General features: G+C 42.4%; 1 protein-coding gene across 16 annotated transcripts in view; it reads right to left on the bottom strand.

Annotated features, from left to right (window-relative positions):
• Nucleotides 1-18,213, bottom strand: part of col25a1 (collagen type XXV alpha 1 chain) — a 406,953-nt gene that overhangs the window by 29,853 nt on the left and 358,887 nt on the right. For all 16 annotated transcript variants that reach the window (XR_003878287.1, XR_003878289.1, XR_003878288.1 and 13 more), the window contains 5 exons: nucleotides 13,232-13,294; nucleotides 12,239-12,307; nucleotides 11,040-11,084; nucleotides 10,695-10,739; nucleotides 8,167-8,244 (listed from right to left, as the gene is read on the bottom strand). Coding sequence is in view for 4 of the 16 variants with exons in the window: in XM_029753448.1 (XP_029609308.1) it covers nucleotides 8,167-8,244; nucleotides 10,695-10,739; nucleotides 11,040-11,084; nucleotides 12,239-12,307; nucleotides 13,232-13,294 (300 nt within the window). In the remaining 12 variants the exon portion in view is untranslated. The remainder of the gene's footprint in view (nucleotides 1-8,166; nucleotides 8,245-10,694; nucleotides 10,740-11,039; nucleotides 11,085-12,238; nucleotides 12,308-13,231; nucleotides 13,295-18,213) is intronic.

Below are 18,213 nucleotides of genomic sequence, written 5' to 3' on the forward strand. Positions count from 1 at the left end.
TGCAGTTCATTAGGCTACAGATGAAATAAGTTAAGGTGATCTTGATGTTCCTTTCCAATGAATATGGAGGGTCTTATTCTGGTGACATGATGATCGATGCTTGACTGCTTATCCATAACCATCTCATCATGTACAGTGCCTTCAGAAAGTATTCATACCCCTTGACTTTTTCCACATTTTGATACATTACAGCCATATTCTAAAATTGATTAAATTGTTTTTTCCCTCATCAATCTACGCACAATACCCCATAATGACAAAGCAAAAACTGGTTTTTAGACATTTTTGCAAATTTATTTTTAAAAACCCTGGAAATATCACATTTACAGAAGTATTCAGACACTTTACTCAGTGCTTTGTTATAGCACTATTGGCAGCAATTACATCCTTGATTCTTCCTGGGTATGATGCTACAAGCTTGACACACATGTATTTAGAGAGTTTCTCCCATTCTTCTCTGTAGCTCCGTCAGGTTGAATGGGGAGTGTTGCTGCACAGCTATTTAAGGTCTCTCTAGAGATGTTAGATCGGGTTCGAGTCTGGGCTCTGGCTGGGCCACTCAAGGACATTCCAAGACTTGTCCCAAAGCCACTCCTGTGTTGTCTTGGCTGTGTGTTTAGGGCCATTGTCCTGTTGGAAGGTGAACCTTTGCCCCAGTCTGGGGTCCTGAGCGGTCTGGAGCAGGTTTTCATCAAGGATCTCTCTGTACTTTGCTCTATTCATCTTTGCCTCGATCCTGACTAGTCTCCCAGTCCCTGCTGCTGAAAAGCATACCCGCGACACATTGCAACACATTGAACATTAGATTTTTATTTGGTGCATGAAAACTTAAGCAAAAAAGTACATTTCATCATGCACTGACTTAATATACCAGTCAAACGTTTGGACACACCTACTCATTCAAGGGATATTCTTTATTTGTACTATTTTCTACATTGTAGAATAATAGTGAAGACATCAAAACTATGAAATAACACATATGGAATCATGTAGTAACCAAAAAAGTGTTAAAAAAATTAAAACGTATTTATATTTGAGATTCTTCAAAGTAGCTACTCTTTGCCTTGATGACAGCTTTGCACATGTGGCATTCTCTCAACCAGCTTCATGTGGTAGTCACCTGGAATGCATTTCAATTAACAGTTGTGCCTTGTTAACAGTTCATTTGTGAAATTTCTTTCCTTCTTAATGTGTTTGAGCCAATCAGTTGTGTTGTGACAAGGTAGAGGTGGTATACAGAAGATAGCCCTATTTGGTAAAAGACCAAGTCCATATTATGGCAGCTCACATAAGCAAACAGAAATGACAGTCCATCATTACTTTAAGACATGAAGGCCGGTCAAACCTGAACATTTCAAGAACTTTGAAAGTTTCTTTAAGTGCAGTCGCAAAAACCATCATGCGCTATGATGAAACTGGCTCTCATGAGGACCGACACAAGAAAGGAAGACCCAGAGTTACTTCTGCTGCAGAGGATAAGTTCATTAGAGTTACCAGCCTCAAAAATTGCATCCCAAATAAATGCTTCACAGATTTGTGAACACTTTTTTGGTTACTACATAATTACAAATGTGTTATTTCATAGCTTCGATGTCTTCATTATTATTCTACAATGTAGAAAATAGTAAAAATAAAGAAAAACCCTTGAATGAGTAGGTGTGTCCAAACTTTTGACTGGTACTGTATATATTTTTGTTGATGTTGGAAAAACACTCCAAACAGCCTACCCAACCGCTCGGAGGCGTCCGCATGGTCCTAAAGCACACTGTTGCCTCAGTTTGTATCACATTCAAATGACAAAACTGGGGGTGAAAGTTGTGCACCGTGTACAATTATCTATAAGGTCCCTCAGTCTAGTAGTGAATTTCAAGCATAGATTCAACCACAAAGCCATTGAGGTTTTCCAATGCCTTGCAAAGAAGGGTACCTATTGGTAGACACTGAATATCCCTTTGAGCATGGTGAAGTTATTAATTACACTTTGGATGGTATTTCAATACACCCAGTCACTACAAAGATACAGGCATCCTTCCTAATTCAATTGCCGGAGAGCAAGGAAACCACTGATTACACCATGAAGCCAATGGTGACAGAGTTTAATGGCTGTGATGGGAGAAAACTGAGGATGGATCAACATCATTGTAATTACTCCACAATACTAACCTAATTGACAGAGTAAAAAGAAGGAAGCCTGTACAGAATACAAATATTCTAAAACATGCATCCTGTTTGCAACAAGGCACTAATGTAATAATGCAAAAAATGTGACAAAGCAATTCACTTTTTGTCCTGAATACAAAGTGTTATGTTTGGGGGAAATCCAATACAACACATTACTGAGTACTACTCTCCATATTTTCAAGCATAGTGATGTCTGCATCATGTTATGGGTATGCTTGACTGGGGAGTTTTTCAGGATAAAAAAGAAATTGAATGGCAATAAGCACAGGCAAAATCCTAGAGGAAAACCTGGTTCAGTCTGCTTTTCAACAGACACTGGGAGCAGAATTCACCTTTCAGCAGGAAAGTAACCGAAAACACAAGGCCAAATCTAGTTGCTTACCAATAAGACAGTGAATGTCCCTGAGTTGCTGACTTAAATCTGCATGAAAATCTATGGAAAGACCTGAAAATTGTTGTCAAGCAATCAGCAACCAATTTGACAGAGCTTGAAGGAATTTGAAAAGAATAATGGGCAAATGTTAATCCAGGTGTTGAAAGCTCTTAGAGACTTACCCAGAAAGACTCACAGCTGTGATCACTGCTAAAAGGGGATTCTAATATATTATTATCATTTTTAAAAATTGCCCTCCGGACTGCCTCAATTCGTAGGGGGCATAGACTCAACAAGGTGTCGAAAGAGTTCCACAGGGATGCTGGCCCATGTTGATTCCAATGCTTCCCACAGTTGTGTCAAGTTAGCTGGATGTCCTTTGGGTGGTGGACCTTCTTGATACGCACGGGAAACTGTTGGGCGTGAAAAACCCAGCAGCGTTGCAGTTTTTGACACAATCAAACCGGTGCGCCTGGCACCTACTACCATAACCTATTCAAAGGCACTTAAATCTTTTGTCTTGCCCATTCTCCTATTCGCCCTCTAAAGCTGTATCCACACCCATTGGATGTTGTGATCATAATACTAATAGCCATATCTAGGCACACAAGTTCCAAAGACTGGACCTAAAATACTGTATAAGCGATCATACAAGAGGTTTTGCAATGATTCTTATGTAGAAAATCTGTAAAATATAGGTTTTCTGATGTGTGTAATGAGGAACATCCTGACGCTGCACTTGAAGCATTTATGAAATTGCTTATTCCAGTTACTAAAAAGCATTCACCCATTAAGAAAATGACTGTAAAAACGGTTAAATCCCTGTGGATTGATGAGGAATTGAAAAATGGTATGGCTGAGAGGGACGAGGCAAAAGTGTGCCTGGCATCTATATCAATATCAGCCATCAGACAGGGCCTGCAACTGCCTTTTGAACATAGCTTGTTTGAGTTTCCAAGTGATATTAAAAATTGTAAAGGACTTGGTTTGATAAATCTGAGCATTAGGAGCTTACTGAACTGGATTACATCAAGATCTGGCCTATGCAGAAAAATCGGACATTCTGGTATTGACTTAAACTTGGATCTCTTGATGTCACCCCCTGATCTGTTTCACCTGTCTTTGTGCTTGTCTCCACCCCCCTCCAGGTGTCGCCTATCTTCCCCATTATCCCCAGTGTATTTATAACTATGTTATCTGTGTGTCTGTTGCCAGGTCGTTTTGTCTGTCAAGCCTACCAGCGGTTTCCCCCTTGCTCCTGTCTTTTTCCATAGTTCCTGTTTTCTAGTTTTCCCGGTTTTGACCATTCTGCCTGCCCCGAGCCTGCCTGCCGTTCTGTACCTTTTCACTCTGATCTGGATTACTGACCTCTGCCTGCACTTGACCTGACATTTTGCCTGCCTCTGTTCTAGTAATAAACTTTTGTTACTTCGACACTGTCTGCATCTGGGTCTTCCCTAAAACGTGATGGTACGAACTGGCCATGACTGACCCAGCAGACTCGGACCAGCACCGCAACGCCATCTCCTCCCAAGGAGCCACCATAGGAAGGCACAAGGAGTTGCTTCATGGTCTTATGAAAAGGTTCCAGACCTTGGCCGAACGCCATGACCGAGTGTTGAACACATTGCTGGAGCAATTCCGCGGGTTGCCTGTTAGGCAGCCTACCACAATGGTAACCTCCCAGCCCCTCAGTAACCCGGCTGTTAGCGACGCCGTCTCCCTGGCCACCCTGGACCCTGGCCTTTGTGTGGCCTACCATGATTCCTGACGTCTCCCCGTTTGTCGCCACATGCATGTTCTGTGCTCAGAACAAGACTCCTTGGCAAGCTCTGGCTGGTCTCCTTCAACCTCTGCCTGTCCCTGGTCTCACATATCCTTGGACTTTGTCAAGGGTCTCCCCCCATTTGATGGCAACACTGCCATCCTGACAGTAGTGGATTGGTTTTCCAAAGCCCCACACTTCATTCCTCTCCCCAAGCTACCCTCTGCCAAAGAGACGGCCCAGCTCATGGTGCAGCACTTCTTCCGGATCCATGGACTCCCAGTAGACATGGTCTCTGACCGGGGTCCTCAGTTCTGGTCCCGGTTCTGGAAGGCATTCTGCACACTCAATTGGGTCGTCGGCCAGCCTGTCCTCCGGGTCCCACCACCAGTCCAACGGCCAGTCGGAGCGAGCCAACCAAGACTTGGAAACGACTCTTCGCTACCCGGTCTCCGCCAACCACCCCACCTGGAGCCAGCAACTAGTGTTGGTCGAATACGCCCAGAACCCTCTTCCTTGCTCTGCCACGGGTCTCTCACCCTTTGAGTGTTCCCTGGGCTATCAGCCCCCGCTCTTCCCGCAAACTTTCCAACCGGTTTATCGGCCCTTTCCCCATCTTCAAGGTCATTAGCCCCTTTACTGTTCGCCTTCTGTTGCCCCGTACCCTCTGTATACATCACACTTTTCATGTGTCTAAAATCAAACCCATGTCTCACAGCCCTATGTCTCCTGTTTCCATTTTACCTGCCCCTGTTCCAGTAATAAACTTTAATGATCCAGTAATAAACTTTTCCTATCTAAAAAAACGTGTAATGATCTGAACCTAACCCAGCTGGTGACTACTTAGTCACCAGCTGGGTTAGGTTCAGATCATTACACGTTTTTTTAGATAGGAAATGCAGGCTTCCGACTAATCATAATTTAGGTCACTTTTACTAACTTCTGACTTAGTAAACAGACTAGAGATCCTTCAAAGTCAACTTTGATCTTTTTTGAACAAATACAACAGAGAAACTGGTGTCTTTGCCCAAGACATCAGTGACCATTGCACAGTTGTTTGTGTTAGAGATGTGAGAATACAAAAATCGAAGCCACGTCATCACAAAGAGGATCTTTAAAAACTTCAGTGAACAGGCTTTTTTTTTTACATGATCTTTATTTTAGTGACCTTGATTGTATTTCAGCGATCACTGAACCTGATTTAGCTTTGAGCCCCTTTGCAGATGTATTCAATACTATTGTGGCTAATCAATATTGTAGCTGATCGATTGCCTGGTACACTCCGGAATTATCAAAATTCATTAGAGATTATACTTAGGTCAAGGCCAGGAACACAGGCTTAGACCTAGACTGGCCAGCTTTAAAGCAACAGAACATTGTGAAAACCCATCAGAAAAGCTAAATCTGATAATTAAGTAACCGCTCTTTAAGATTGTATTGGGAACCCGGCTAAATTCTGGAAAACTGTCAAATCCCTGACGGGTTCTACTTCTTCTTCTCTGCCACAACAAATTAATTCAGACACTGGCCTCATTACGGAAAAAAATGCCATCATTGATACATTTAATTTCAGTGTGCTACCGCTTTGAAAGAACTTCTAAACCTATTCACAATGATATTGGGTTGTATGCTGATTATTGGGCTGGGAAACTTGCTGAATGATTAGAGAAATGATAGTCAAAGCTTTTCTTTTAGGCTATTTACAGGAAAAAAGTCCTGGATGCTTTGCTAGCAATAGACAACAAGAAATCCACAGGGGCCGACCAACTGGATGCTGGTCTGCTTAAGTGCGGACAAAATATTTGAAAAGTATGGAAATCAGCTCTTGTGCTGCTTCTCCATTTGGGCGTGGATAGTAGTGATCTTAATGATTATCGCCCCATTTCAAGGCTTCCTTGTCTAGCTAAGATTCTCGAATCCTTGGTAAATGTACAACTTTGCTCTTTTTATCTGAGAAATGCATTTTGAATGTAAACCAATCAGTGTTTAGGCCTGGGCATAGCACTATTTCAGCAACAACTTTAGTTGTTAATGATCTTGTAAATGCTTTAGACACTCAAATTAAATGTGGATGATACTATTATGTATGCTAATGACCAACTGTTGATATGGCTGTGTCAAAACTACAGTCAGCTATGCAGGAATCCCTTGATGATTATTTTTTGCTTAATACAGGTAAAACAAAATACAGTACACGTTGTTTTCAAACTCCCATAATTAATCAGATGAACTACATGTTGACTCATTAGATGGTTCTCCAATCGAACGTGTGCTCGCATATAAATACTTAGGCATTTTGATTGATATGGATTTGACATTTAAAACACATATAGATGAGTTGGTTAAGAATCTAAGATTTAAAGTTGGCTTTTCTACAGAAACAGATCGTGCCTTTCTCTAAGCAGTAGGAGGCATATTATTTAGTCAACCTTTTAACTGTTCTTGATTATGGTGATATTATTTATCGACGTGCAGCTGCTACTACTCTTAAACTTTTGGATGCCGTATACCATAGTGCCCTTCGTTTTGTTACAGGTGACAGTTTTGATACTCATCACTGCATCCTGTATCCAAAGGTTGGCTGGACTTCTCTAAAGACCCGTAGATCTCTACATTACTCCCTTTTTGTTTACAAGGCCCTACTTCATAAAATTTCGTCTTATCTAACTTTGCTGTTGAAGTATAGACACCTGAGTTTACAGGATTGTTTAACTCTTGAGGTTCCTCAGGTCTCCACAGAGCTAGGTAAATCAGCTTTTAGTTTTAATGCTGGAACAAAATTCAAAATTAATTTCATCTTGATGTTCTAGTGCCATTCGGGCAATTTAAAGTAATGATTGGGAACTTATTTGTGGAAGAATGTAACAGTTTTCCTGGGTGATTTGTGATGTTTTATTTGTGCTTCCCATAACTACATTTTATTGTAAAAGAAACCTAGGTCTCAATATGTTTTCCCTGTTATAATATACGCAAATAATAATAATAAATACAGAAACCAGGAACCCTCTCTTTATATGCACACAGAGTATCTAATGGGAATCCGGAATAATACAAATGGCACACATACACAAACCATGTCTCAATTGTCTCGAGGCTTAAAAATCCTTCTTTAACCTTTCTCCTCCCATTAATCTCCACTGATTGAACAGATCATAGCTTTCACCTGGATTCACCATGTCAGTCTGTCATGTAAAGAAAAGGTGTTCCTAATGTTTGGTACACTCAGTGTATATCTTTTTAAAATTTTTTTACAAATGTTAGAATTTTTCTTCCACTGACATTACAGAGTATTTTAATCCCACTTTGTAACATAGCAAAATGTGGAAAAAGTCAAGCGGTGTGAATACTTTCTGAAGGCACTGTAGTTAGACACAATAATTCAATTGTCAATATCAGCATGTGAAGTAGCTAATTAGCTTTAAAATTGCCTAAACAAAGTGCATCAATTTAGGAGTCTACAATCTCATCGAAATATGGTGGACCCTCTTAAATTACATATTTCTCGAGGTAGGAAATTTGCAAAAAAATGATCTATGCCTCATTCGAGAGAAGACAACCTCCTGCGTAATGTCATCGGCCAGGATTGAAATTTGTATATGATAGACATTTTTGCGTTCTAAAAGTTTTATTCCTATTAACTTCCAGTGTAGTGAGAGCGGCTTTATTGCAATGCCATGTCATACTGGCCAAATTTCTGCCTGCTTGAACGGCAATAGCTCAGACACACATGAAAACATGAAATTACCCCGGGAATTGGTAGAACATCGCTCAGAGAAGAACAAAAGCAACATAACATTCAAAAATGGGTGAATCTTTCCTTTAAGCTGGAGACCATGGTGTTTCTGACCTGTAAAGCTTCTTGGATGTTCCTGTTGTAATCAATGATTTCAGTGGCTCCTTGGTCACCTTTCTGCCCAGGGGGTCCCTGCGTGTGTATAACATTTAGATGTTAATTAAAATCCAAGTTCAATATAATTAAACACCAATACAATATTTTAAAGGCATAGTTTACTCAAAACAATCTTTAGTATTTAGATAATTTGTCCACCATTAATACAATCCCCAAAACTATTTGCATGTCAAAAAAACAGATCAGTTTTGAAGGTGCTCTATTTGGAAATAAATGACTGCACATTTTTTTTAGGATTGTATTATATTTTGTTCATACAGTGGGGAGAACAAGTATTTGATAACCTGCAAAATCGGCAGTGTTTCCTACTTACAAAGCATGTAGAGGTCTGTCATTTTTATCATAGGTACACTTCAACTGTGAGAGACGGAATCTAAAACAAAAATCCAGAAAATCACATTGTATGATTTTTAAGTAAATAATTTGCATTTTATTGCATGACATAAGTATTTGATACATCAGAAAAGCAGAACTTAATATTTGGTACAGAAACCTGTTTGCAATTACAGAGATCATACGTTTCCTGTAGTTCTTGACCTGGTTTGCACACACTGCAGCAAGGATTTTGGCCCACTCCTCCATACAGACCTTCTCCAGATCCTTCAGGTTTCGGGGCTGTCGCTGGGCAATACAGACTTTCAGCTCCCTCCAAAGAGTTTCTATTGGGTTCAGGTCTGGAGACTGGCTAGGCCACTCCAGGACCTTGAGATGCTTCTTACGGAGCCACTCCTTAGTTGCCCTGGCTGTGTGTTTCGGGTCGTTGCCATGCTGGAAGACCCAGCCACGACCCATCTTCAATGCTCCGTAAGCGAGTGGAGTTTAGACCAAAAAGCTCTATTTGTCTCATCAGACCACATGACCTTCTCCCATTCCTCCTCTGGATCATCCAGATGGTCATTGGCAAACTTCAGACGGGCCTGGACATGCGCTGGATTGAGCACGGGGACCTTGCGCGCGCTGCAGGATTTTAATCCATGACGGTGTACTGTGTTACTAATGGTTTTCTTTGAGACTGTGGTCCCAGCTCTCTTCAGGTCATTGACCAGGTCCTGCCGTGTAGTTCTGGGCTGATCCCTCACCTTCCTCATGATCATTGATGCCCCACGAGGTGAGATCTTGCATGGAGCCCCAGACTGAGGGTGATTGACCATCATCTTGAACTTCTTCCATTTTCTAATAATTGCGCCAACAGTTGTTGCCTTCTCACCAAGCTGCTTGCCTATTGTCCTGTAGCCCATCCCAGCCTTGTGCAGGTCTACAATTTTATCCCTGATGTCCTTACACAGCTCTCTGGTCTTGGCCATTGTGGAGAGGTTGGAGTCTTTTTGATTGAATGTGTGGACAGGTGTCTTTTATACAGGTAACGAGTTCAAACAGGTGCAGTTAATAGAGGTAATGAGTGGAGAACAGGAGGGCTTCTTAAAGAAAAACTAACAGGTCTGTGAGAGCTGGAATTCTTACTGGTTGGTAGGTGATCAAATACTTGTGTCATGCAATAAAATGCAAATTATTGATAAAAATGATAAAAATTACAGACCTCTACATGCTTCGTAAGTAGGAAAACCTGCAAAATTGGCAGTGTATCAAATACTTGTTCTCCCCACTGTATGTGACTTATATAAACAAAATACAAAACATATTGTTTTGAGTGAACTATTCCTTTAAATTAGACATTTGGCTGCTCTGAAGCCCCCCCAAAATAAGGAAATTCACATGAGCAACACAAGGCCTAAATTCATGCACTACCAACATTTTCCAGCACACAGCTCTTACCTACTACAGTAGCTATATTATGCTTTTGACAATAGGCCTATATAGTTATCAGGTGCCTGCCTAATTACTGTATTTTCTTTAGGATAATACCAGGATGCTTCTTAGGTTGACAGAGGTAATAATTGAATATCAAAAGGATTATTTTAAACATGTATTTGATCTCCTGAACTTAATGAAATTCATCTCAGAGGATTTGCATAGTGGAGTTTAGCATTATATTTCCCCACAGCTTGTTTAATTTAATTGCATAGTTCAAACAAGTTTGTGCCCATGGATTTAAGTCTGCAGTAATAGAAACAGATGACAAATAATCTTTTGTACTCTTTATCGAAACATTGACACCTCTGATGGTTAAATCAGAGCAGGATATGGGTATAGTAGATAATGTAATACACATACAATATCATTAGTGCCACTAGTGCAACACTCCCCTCTGGTGGATACTAGGCTTTTAGTCCCAAGTTTCATTGACTATGCACAAGGGGGAAGAGCTACTCAAAAAGTTCGTTGTTCATTGTTTTTGTATACAAAGTTGTGTGTAATAGAAATGTTCTCAATATGACATATGAGGATGAACAATGTCCTCTAGTGTTTATTGAGTATTAAGTGCCCTACTAGTAACAAGTGCAACAAGTGTAACTTTACTGATATATTATGTTGTTGTTTTTTTACATTCTGTTGAGTGCACTCACCCTTGGTCCCATAGAGCCCAGGTCTCCCTTGTCTCCTGTCTCTCCCTGAGTTAGTAAGAAAAGGCTGTAAGATGTAGGAACATGCATGGAGTACAGTAATTTATCACAAACAGACCTACAGTGGCTTAAAACAGAGTAGAATAATACATGATCCATTTGCTGACAATGCCATTTGTTTTATTTTCCCCATAAAACATTTCCTCATTGGGAATGTTGCAGTGTGCGCTTTGTAATTGCTCTCAAGATTGATTCCTCAATATATCAGTGTTGGCCAATCATCATCAGCCATAGCGGAACTGTAGATATGTCATAAAAAATACAAATAATCAGGTGTCATGCACTGACCTTTGAACCTCTAGGGCCTGGGTTCCCTGCCTCTCCTGGCCCTCCCTGCAGGAGAGGTAGACAGACAAGGCGCATCAGGAGAGTAGATAGTCACAACATGACCCCTCAGTATGAGCAAACACTTTTGATTGTAAGACAGGGCCATACTACAAATAGGCATTTGTATGACTAAGCATCTTACATGCTGTGACTTAAAACATTTTCCAGTCCACATAAGAGAGGAATATCATATTAAAGCAAAGGTGGCACGGAAGGGTAACCATAATTATATTGTTGATTAAGTGTTTTATGTTTGCTTCATCAACTCTAACGGCCTTTTGGCATAATAAGAAATCCAATCAAAATGTGTTTATTTGAACTCCAGTCCCTGCAAATGTCACTCTACACATTTTGGACGAATTTTCCATTTAATTGTTTCAGATTATTTTGTGCCCAATAGAAATGAATGGTAAATAATGTATTGTGTCATTTTGGAGTTGTTTGTATTGTTTCTAAACATTGATGATTATGGATAATCCTGAATGAAATGTGAAAAACTGAGTGAGAAAGTTACAGAAGCACAAATATCATACAAAAATGTTAATCTACCCTGTTATTGTAATGGTGAGAGGATAACATGTCTTGTGGGTAGTCATTGCGTGCTGTGAATATAGGACCAAATACTACTAATACACATAAAGTAAAATGGTGGGCCTATGTTCAAAAAGTGCTGTAATTTCTAAACTGTTAAACTCAAAGTATCATTTCAATTCCAAAGTGCTGGAGTACAGAATCAAAACAACAAAAAATGTGTCACTGTCCCAATACTTCAGGAGCTCACTGTATAAAACTGCACAGACTGCACTGCCCCTTTAAGCCAATGTTCTGAATGCATACAAAGCAGAATATGTTCCTTGATCAATGTGTAATATAAGGAAGGCCTTTACTGTTGATCAAAGTTTGTAAAAACCTTAATTTACTGAATCTTTCTAGTTTATCAGAACCTTCCTAGTCTTCTGTAAAGTCAAGACTTGCTTCACCTTGGATGTTTGGAAACATAAAAGCCACTAGAGAGCAGCAAATGCTGTACCAATGATCGAAAAGGTAGAGCTTAGAATGTTAGATAAAGAACATGCACTTGCTTGAATCACTTGCTCAAATCACATCACTGAATGGTCTCTCTCTCTCTTGTGTCCCAGGCCAGCCCCCCCAACACTGACCTTTTGACCGGCCTGTCCAGGCTCGCCCCGCTCTCCCTTGCCTGGTGGGCCAAGTTCCCCTCGCTCGCCCTACAGACAGAAGAGAAGAAAGAAACTTTCAGGGACTGTGGCCTGGAGGACTCTCTCTCTGGCCCCTTTACCCATGGATGGAATGCCCATCTCATCATTACATGAACGCACTTGTCTGAGAGGTCAACCAAACTGAGATGCTTGCATTAATAATTATTTTCAGCTTGGAGGGTTGGCCAATCTTCAGGTTTCAGGATTCCATGTGTAAAAATGAATGTTGAGTCAAGCAACAAACTGTATCTCCTACTACAGTGGTTCCCAACCTTTTTCGGTTACTGTACCACCAACTGAATTAAAGTAACTAACTTTGGCCATCCAGATAGCCTGAATGCAACTATTTCTCATTTGCCTGAACGAGAGCCTGTCAGCCTGAGTATGCATGTGCCGAGCCCTTCGCCAAATGAAATTCTTGAGGTGGAGTAACTCTGCAAGATCACGGTCGCATGGGCTGTAGTCCGTGGAAAAAAGCAATCATGGGGTCGATTTGTCCTGGTTTCCATTCTTGCCATTGAGTAGGTTTTAACATTCAGTCTCTCTAGTATGGGTATAGGCCTGGTCAATGACACTCTTATCATACCCACATTGCACGAACCTGGCACACATATCATTAGCTTTGCGCTCAAAATCTATTTCAGTAGTACAGTTAAGCCAGAGTAACTGCCTCAAATTAGTCATTTTGGAAGTTTTTCTTGGTAAGGCCTTCTGTTAGGTCTCCTAAAGTTTACTAAGTTATACATGACCATGACAGTGATAGATCTGACTGTCATTTTATTTACCTTGTCACAGCATTCTCGGATAACCCTCCTTACAACCCACAGTCACCCATCTGTTTGTGTTAGCCATCCACTCACACGCTATTGTATATGCAAGACATACATGGTTTATAACCCATATTTGACTGTTATTGATCAAATTGAAACGTACCTTGGTTCCTGGTAGTCCTGGGAGCCCCGGTTCTCCCTGAGGTCCTAGGAATCCAGGCTCACCCTGTAATCAGGAAGGAGATAAAAGATGTATCATAAATTAGCTAATTTACTCTGTTATTCTTTTTTATTTCAACAAAGAATATTTTGTAAAGGGTTGAGTAAATGAGGTACACAGGTACTCATGGGTGCACACACACACATACTCCTCTTGGAATTCAATTCAAGGGCAGTCTAAGCAAGCCCTAACTTAAGTGAATTTAGCTTAACTGTATATACTGTACAGTTGAAGTCAGAAGATTACATAATGGAGTAATTTAAACTCGTTTTTCAACCACTCCACAAATTTATTGTTAACAAACTATAGCTTTGGCAAGTCGGTTAGGACATCTACTTTGTGCATGACAGAAGTAATTTTTCCAACAATTGTTAACAGACAGATTATTTCACTTATAATTCACTGTATCACAATTCCAGTGGGTCAGAAGTGTACATACACTAAGTTGACTGTGCCTTTAAACAGCTTGGAAAATTCCACAAAATGATGTCATGGCTTTAGAAGCTTCTGATAGGCTAATTGACATCCTTTGAGTCAATTGGAGGTGTACTTGTGGATGTATTTCAAGGCCTACCTTCAAACTCAGTGCCTCTTCGCTTGACATCATGGGAAAATCAAAAGAAATCAGCCAAGACCTCAGAAAAAAAATTGTAGACCTCCACAAGTCTGGTTCATCCTTGGGAGCAATTTCCAAACGCCTGAAGGTACAACGTTCATTTGTACAAACAATAGTACGCAAGTATCAACACCATGGGACCACACAGCCGTCATACCGCTCAGGAAGGAGATGCGTTCTGTCTCCTAGAGATGAACATACCTTGGTGTGAAAAGTGCAAATCAATCCCAGAACAACAGTAAAGGACCTTGTGAAGATGCTGGAGGAAACAGGTACAAAAGTATCTATATCCACAGTAAAACGAGTCCTATATCGACATAACCTGAAAGGCCGCTCAGCAAGGAAGAAGCCACTGCTCCAAAACCGCCATAAAAAAAGCTATGGTTTGCAACTGCACATAGGGACAAAGATCATACTTTTTGGAGAAAAATCCTCTGAATTGATGAAACAAAAACAGAACTGTTTGGCCATAATGACCATCGTTATGTTTGGAGGAAAAAGGGGGAGGCTTGCAAGCCAAAGAACACCATCCCAACCGTGAAGCACGGGGGTGGCAGCATCATGTTGTGGGGGTGCTTTTCTGCAGGGGGGACTGGTGCACTTCACAAAATAGATGGCCTCATGAGGTAGGATATTATGTGGATATATTGAAGCAACATCTCAAGACATCAGTCAGGAAGTTAAAGCTTGGTCACAAATGGGTCTTCCAAATGGACAATGACCCCAAGTATACTTCCAAAGTTGTGGCAAAATGGCTTAAGGACAACACAGTCAAGGTATTGGAGTGGCCATCACAAAGCCCTGACCTCAATCCTATAGAAAATTTCTTGGCAGAACTGAAAAAGTGTGTACGTGCAAGGAGGCCTACAAACCTGACTCAAAATTCACCCAACTTATTGTGGGAAGGTTGTGGAAGGCTACACAAAACGTTTGACCCAAGTTAAACAATTTAAAGGCAATGCTACCAAATACTAATTGAGTTTATGTAAACTTCTGACCCACTGGAAATGTGATGAAAGAAATACAAGCTGAAATAAGTAATTCTCTCTGCTATTATTCTGACATTTCACATTCTTAAAATAAAGTGGTGATCCTATCTGACCTAAGAAAGTGAATTTTTACTAGGATTAAACGTCAGGAATTGTGAAAAACTGAGTTTAAATGTATTTGGCTAAGGTGTATGTGTAAACTTCCGACTTCTACTGTAAGTAACATATTAACATATATCTCATCAATATCCGTCAGTTAAAACTATAGATATCAGCCCATGATGGGCTGTGTCTCAATCCACCGCATCAATCCACCGCATCCACGACAAGCAGACTTGTCGGCCTTCTGCATCTGAAGTGGAATGTGGCTGAGCTACATCGTTGCTTGTCAGACCATGAGACATCCCAAAAATCGGTCTTCTCATAAAAACGTCTCTAGCGTCCGAATGGTTTGGTCTACAAACTATTATGACCACTCTGGAATGGGGAGACTCTCACTCTCCTTTTAGCTCTAGTCTTTTAGCTCTAGTCTGAAGGTAGTTTGAAAGGTAACACATATAAACAAATTAAAGTATGGAGGTACTGTAGTTTTGTGCCAACAAAAATAAGGGGTTAAATATGTGTCTTATATCTCCTATATGTAGGACAGAGACTTCAAAACCTTATTCCTTATGATTTTTGTAGTCTTTTTTTGCCATTGATGAATGTGCCCCACAGTGCTTGTTAAGTTCAACCAATGCCAAACTTTAGAGAAGTTCTATATTTTTAAGTTGTAGGAGAACATTTGAGTATTACATTAGTAATGTCACAATGTCGACTGAAGGTGGCGCCTCTCCTCGTTCGGGCGTCACTCGGCGGTCGTCGTCGCCGGACTACTAGCTGCCACCGATCCTCTTTTCATTTTTCTTTTGGTGAGGTCTGGTTTATGTGTGCACCTGTATTGTGTTAGATCGTTAGTGCGGGGGTTATTTAGTCTCTCTGTTTAGGTTTGGGGATTGTGCGGGATTGTTTTTGTCTGGTGTGGTTAGGTTGGGGTTTTAGGCATTTCCCTCTGCATTTTTGTGTAGTAAGGCTACGAGTTTTTGGGCTGCGCCCCTACTCTGCTTTTCGGGCCCTTACTGTGTTGTATTTTCGCCCTGTCTTACATGTTGTTGGCAGTGGTCCCACCGACCTCCCGCCGGCTCAGGGGAACACCCCGATCCTGGTCGTTGTGGATCGGTTCTCTAAGTCCTGCCGTCTGCTCCCTTTACCCGGTCTTCCTACGGCCCTACAGACAGCGGAGGCCCTGTTTACCCACGTCTTCCGGCACTACGGGGTGCCTGAGGACATCGTCTCTGATCGAGGCCCCCACAATTCACGTCCCGGGTGTGGCGGGCGCTTATGGAGCGACTGGGGGTTTCGGTCAGTTTGACCTCAGGTTTTCACCCCGAGAGTAATGGGCAGGTAGAGAACATTAACCAGGATGTGGGCAGGTTTCTGCGGTCCTATTGCCAGGACCGGCCAGGGGAGTGGGCGAGGTTCATGCCATGGGCTGAGATGGCGCAGAACCCTCTCCGCCACTCCTACTAACCTGTCGCCTTTTCAGTGTGTGTTGGGTTGCCAGCCGGTCCTGGTGCCCTGGCATCAGAGCCAGACAGAGGCCCCTGCGGTGGAGGACTGGGTCCAGCGCTCTAAGGAGACCTGGAACGCCGTTCAGGAATCCCTTGAACGGGCCAGGGGACGACAAAAGGAGAGTGCTGACCGCCGCCGTAGTGAGGCCCCCGTGTTCACCCCGGGGGAGAGATTCTGGCTCTCAACCTGGAACCTGCACCTCCACCTGCCCTGCCGGAAGTTGGGTCCGCGGTTTGTGGGGCCATTTAAAGTCCTGGGGAGAATAAACGAGGTGTGTTACAGGTTACAGCTTTGTTCTTATTATCGTATTAACCCCTTGTTTCATGTGTCTCTCCTCAGGCCGGTGGTAGCTGGTCCACTGCAGGACGCTGAGGTACAGGAGGTCCCTCCGCCCCCCCCTGGACATCAGGGGGGGGCCCCGGCATACACAGTCCGGTCCAGCTTGGACTCCAGGTGCCGGGTAGGGGGCTTGCAGTACCTCATGGACTGGGAGGGGTACGGTCCGGAGGAGAGGTGCTGGGTACCGGTGGAGGACATCTTGGACCCATCACTGATGCGGGAGTTCCACAGCCTCCATCCGGATTGCCCTGCGCCTCGCCCTCCGGGTCGTCCTCGAAGGCCGGCGTCGGTGCGCGTTGGGGGGGGGGGTACTGTCACAACGTCGACTGAAGGTGGCGCCTCTCCTCGTTCGGGCGGCGCTCGGCGGTCATCGTCGCCGGCCTACTAGCTGCCACAGATCCTCTTTTCATTTTTCTTTTGGTGAGGTCTGGTTTATGTGTGCACCTGTATTGTGTTAGATCGTTAGTGGGGGGGTTATTTAGTCTCTCTGTTTAGGTTTGGGGATTGTGTGGGATTGCTTTTGTCTGGTGTGGTTAGGTTGGGGTTTTAGGCATTTCCCTCTGCATTTTTGTGTAGTAAGGCTACGAGTTTTTGGGCTGCGCCCCTACTCTGCTTTTCGGGCCCTTACTGTGTTGTATTTTCGCCCTGTCTTACATGTTGTTGGCAGTTTGGACTATTGCCTATTACAACGTGTGTTCACGGATCTTGGTCTCCTGCACCTGACTTCACCTCTCCTGCTGCTTTGAGTTCCCTGACAAATAAACTCAGCAAAAAAAGAAATGTCCCCTTTTCAGGACCCTATTTTTCAAAGATAATTCGTAAAAATCCAAATAACTTCACATATCTTCATTGTAAAGGGTTTCCCATACTTGTTCAATGAACCGTAAACAATTAACGAACATGCACCTGTGGAACGGTCATTAAGACACTAACATCTTACAGACGGTAGGCAATTAAGGTCACAGTTATGAAAACTTAGGACATTAAAGAGGCCTTTCTACTGACTCTGAAAAACAACAAAAGCAAGATGCCTAGGGTCCCTGCTTATCTGAGTGAACGTACCTTAGGCATGCTGCAAGGAGGCATGAGGACTGCAGATGTGGCCAGGGCAATAAATTGCAATGTCCGTACTGTGAGACGCCTAAGACAGCGCTACAGGGAGACAGGACGGACAGCTGATTCTCCTCGCAGTGGCAGACTACGTGTAACAACACCTGCACAGGATCGGTACATCCGAACATCACTCTTGCAGGTACAGGATGGCAACAACAATTGCCCGAGTTACACCAGGAATGCACAATCCCACCATCAGTGCTCAGACTGTCCGCAATAGGCTGAGAGAGGCTGGACTGAGGGCTTGTTGTAAGGCA

The sequence above is a fragment of the Salmo trutta genome, chromosome 5 (assembly GCF_901001165.1).
Source record: "Salmo trutta chromosome 5, fSalTru1.1, whole genome shotgun sequence".
Classification (NCBI taxonomy): domain Eukaryota; kingdom Metazoa; phylum Chordata; class Actinopteri; order Salmoniformes; family Salmonidae; genus Salmo; species Salmo trutta.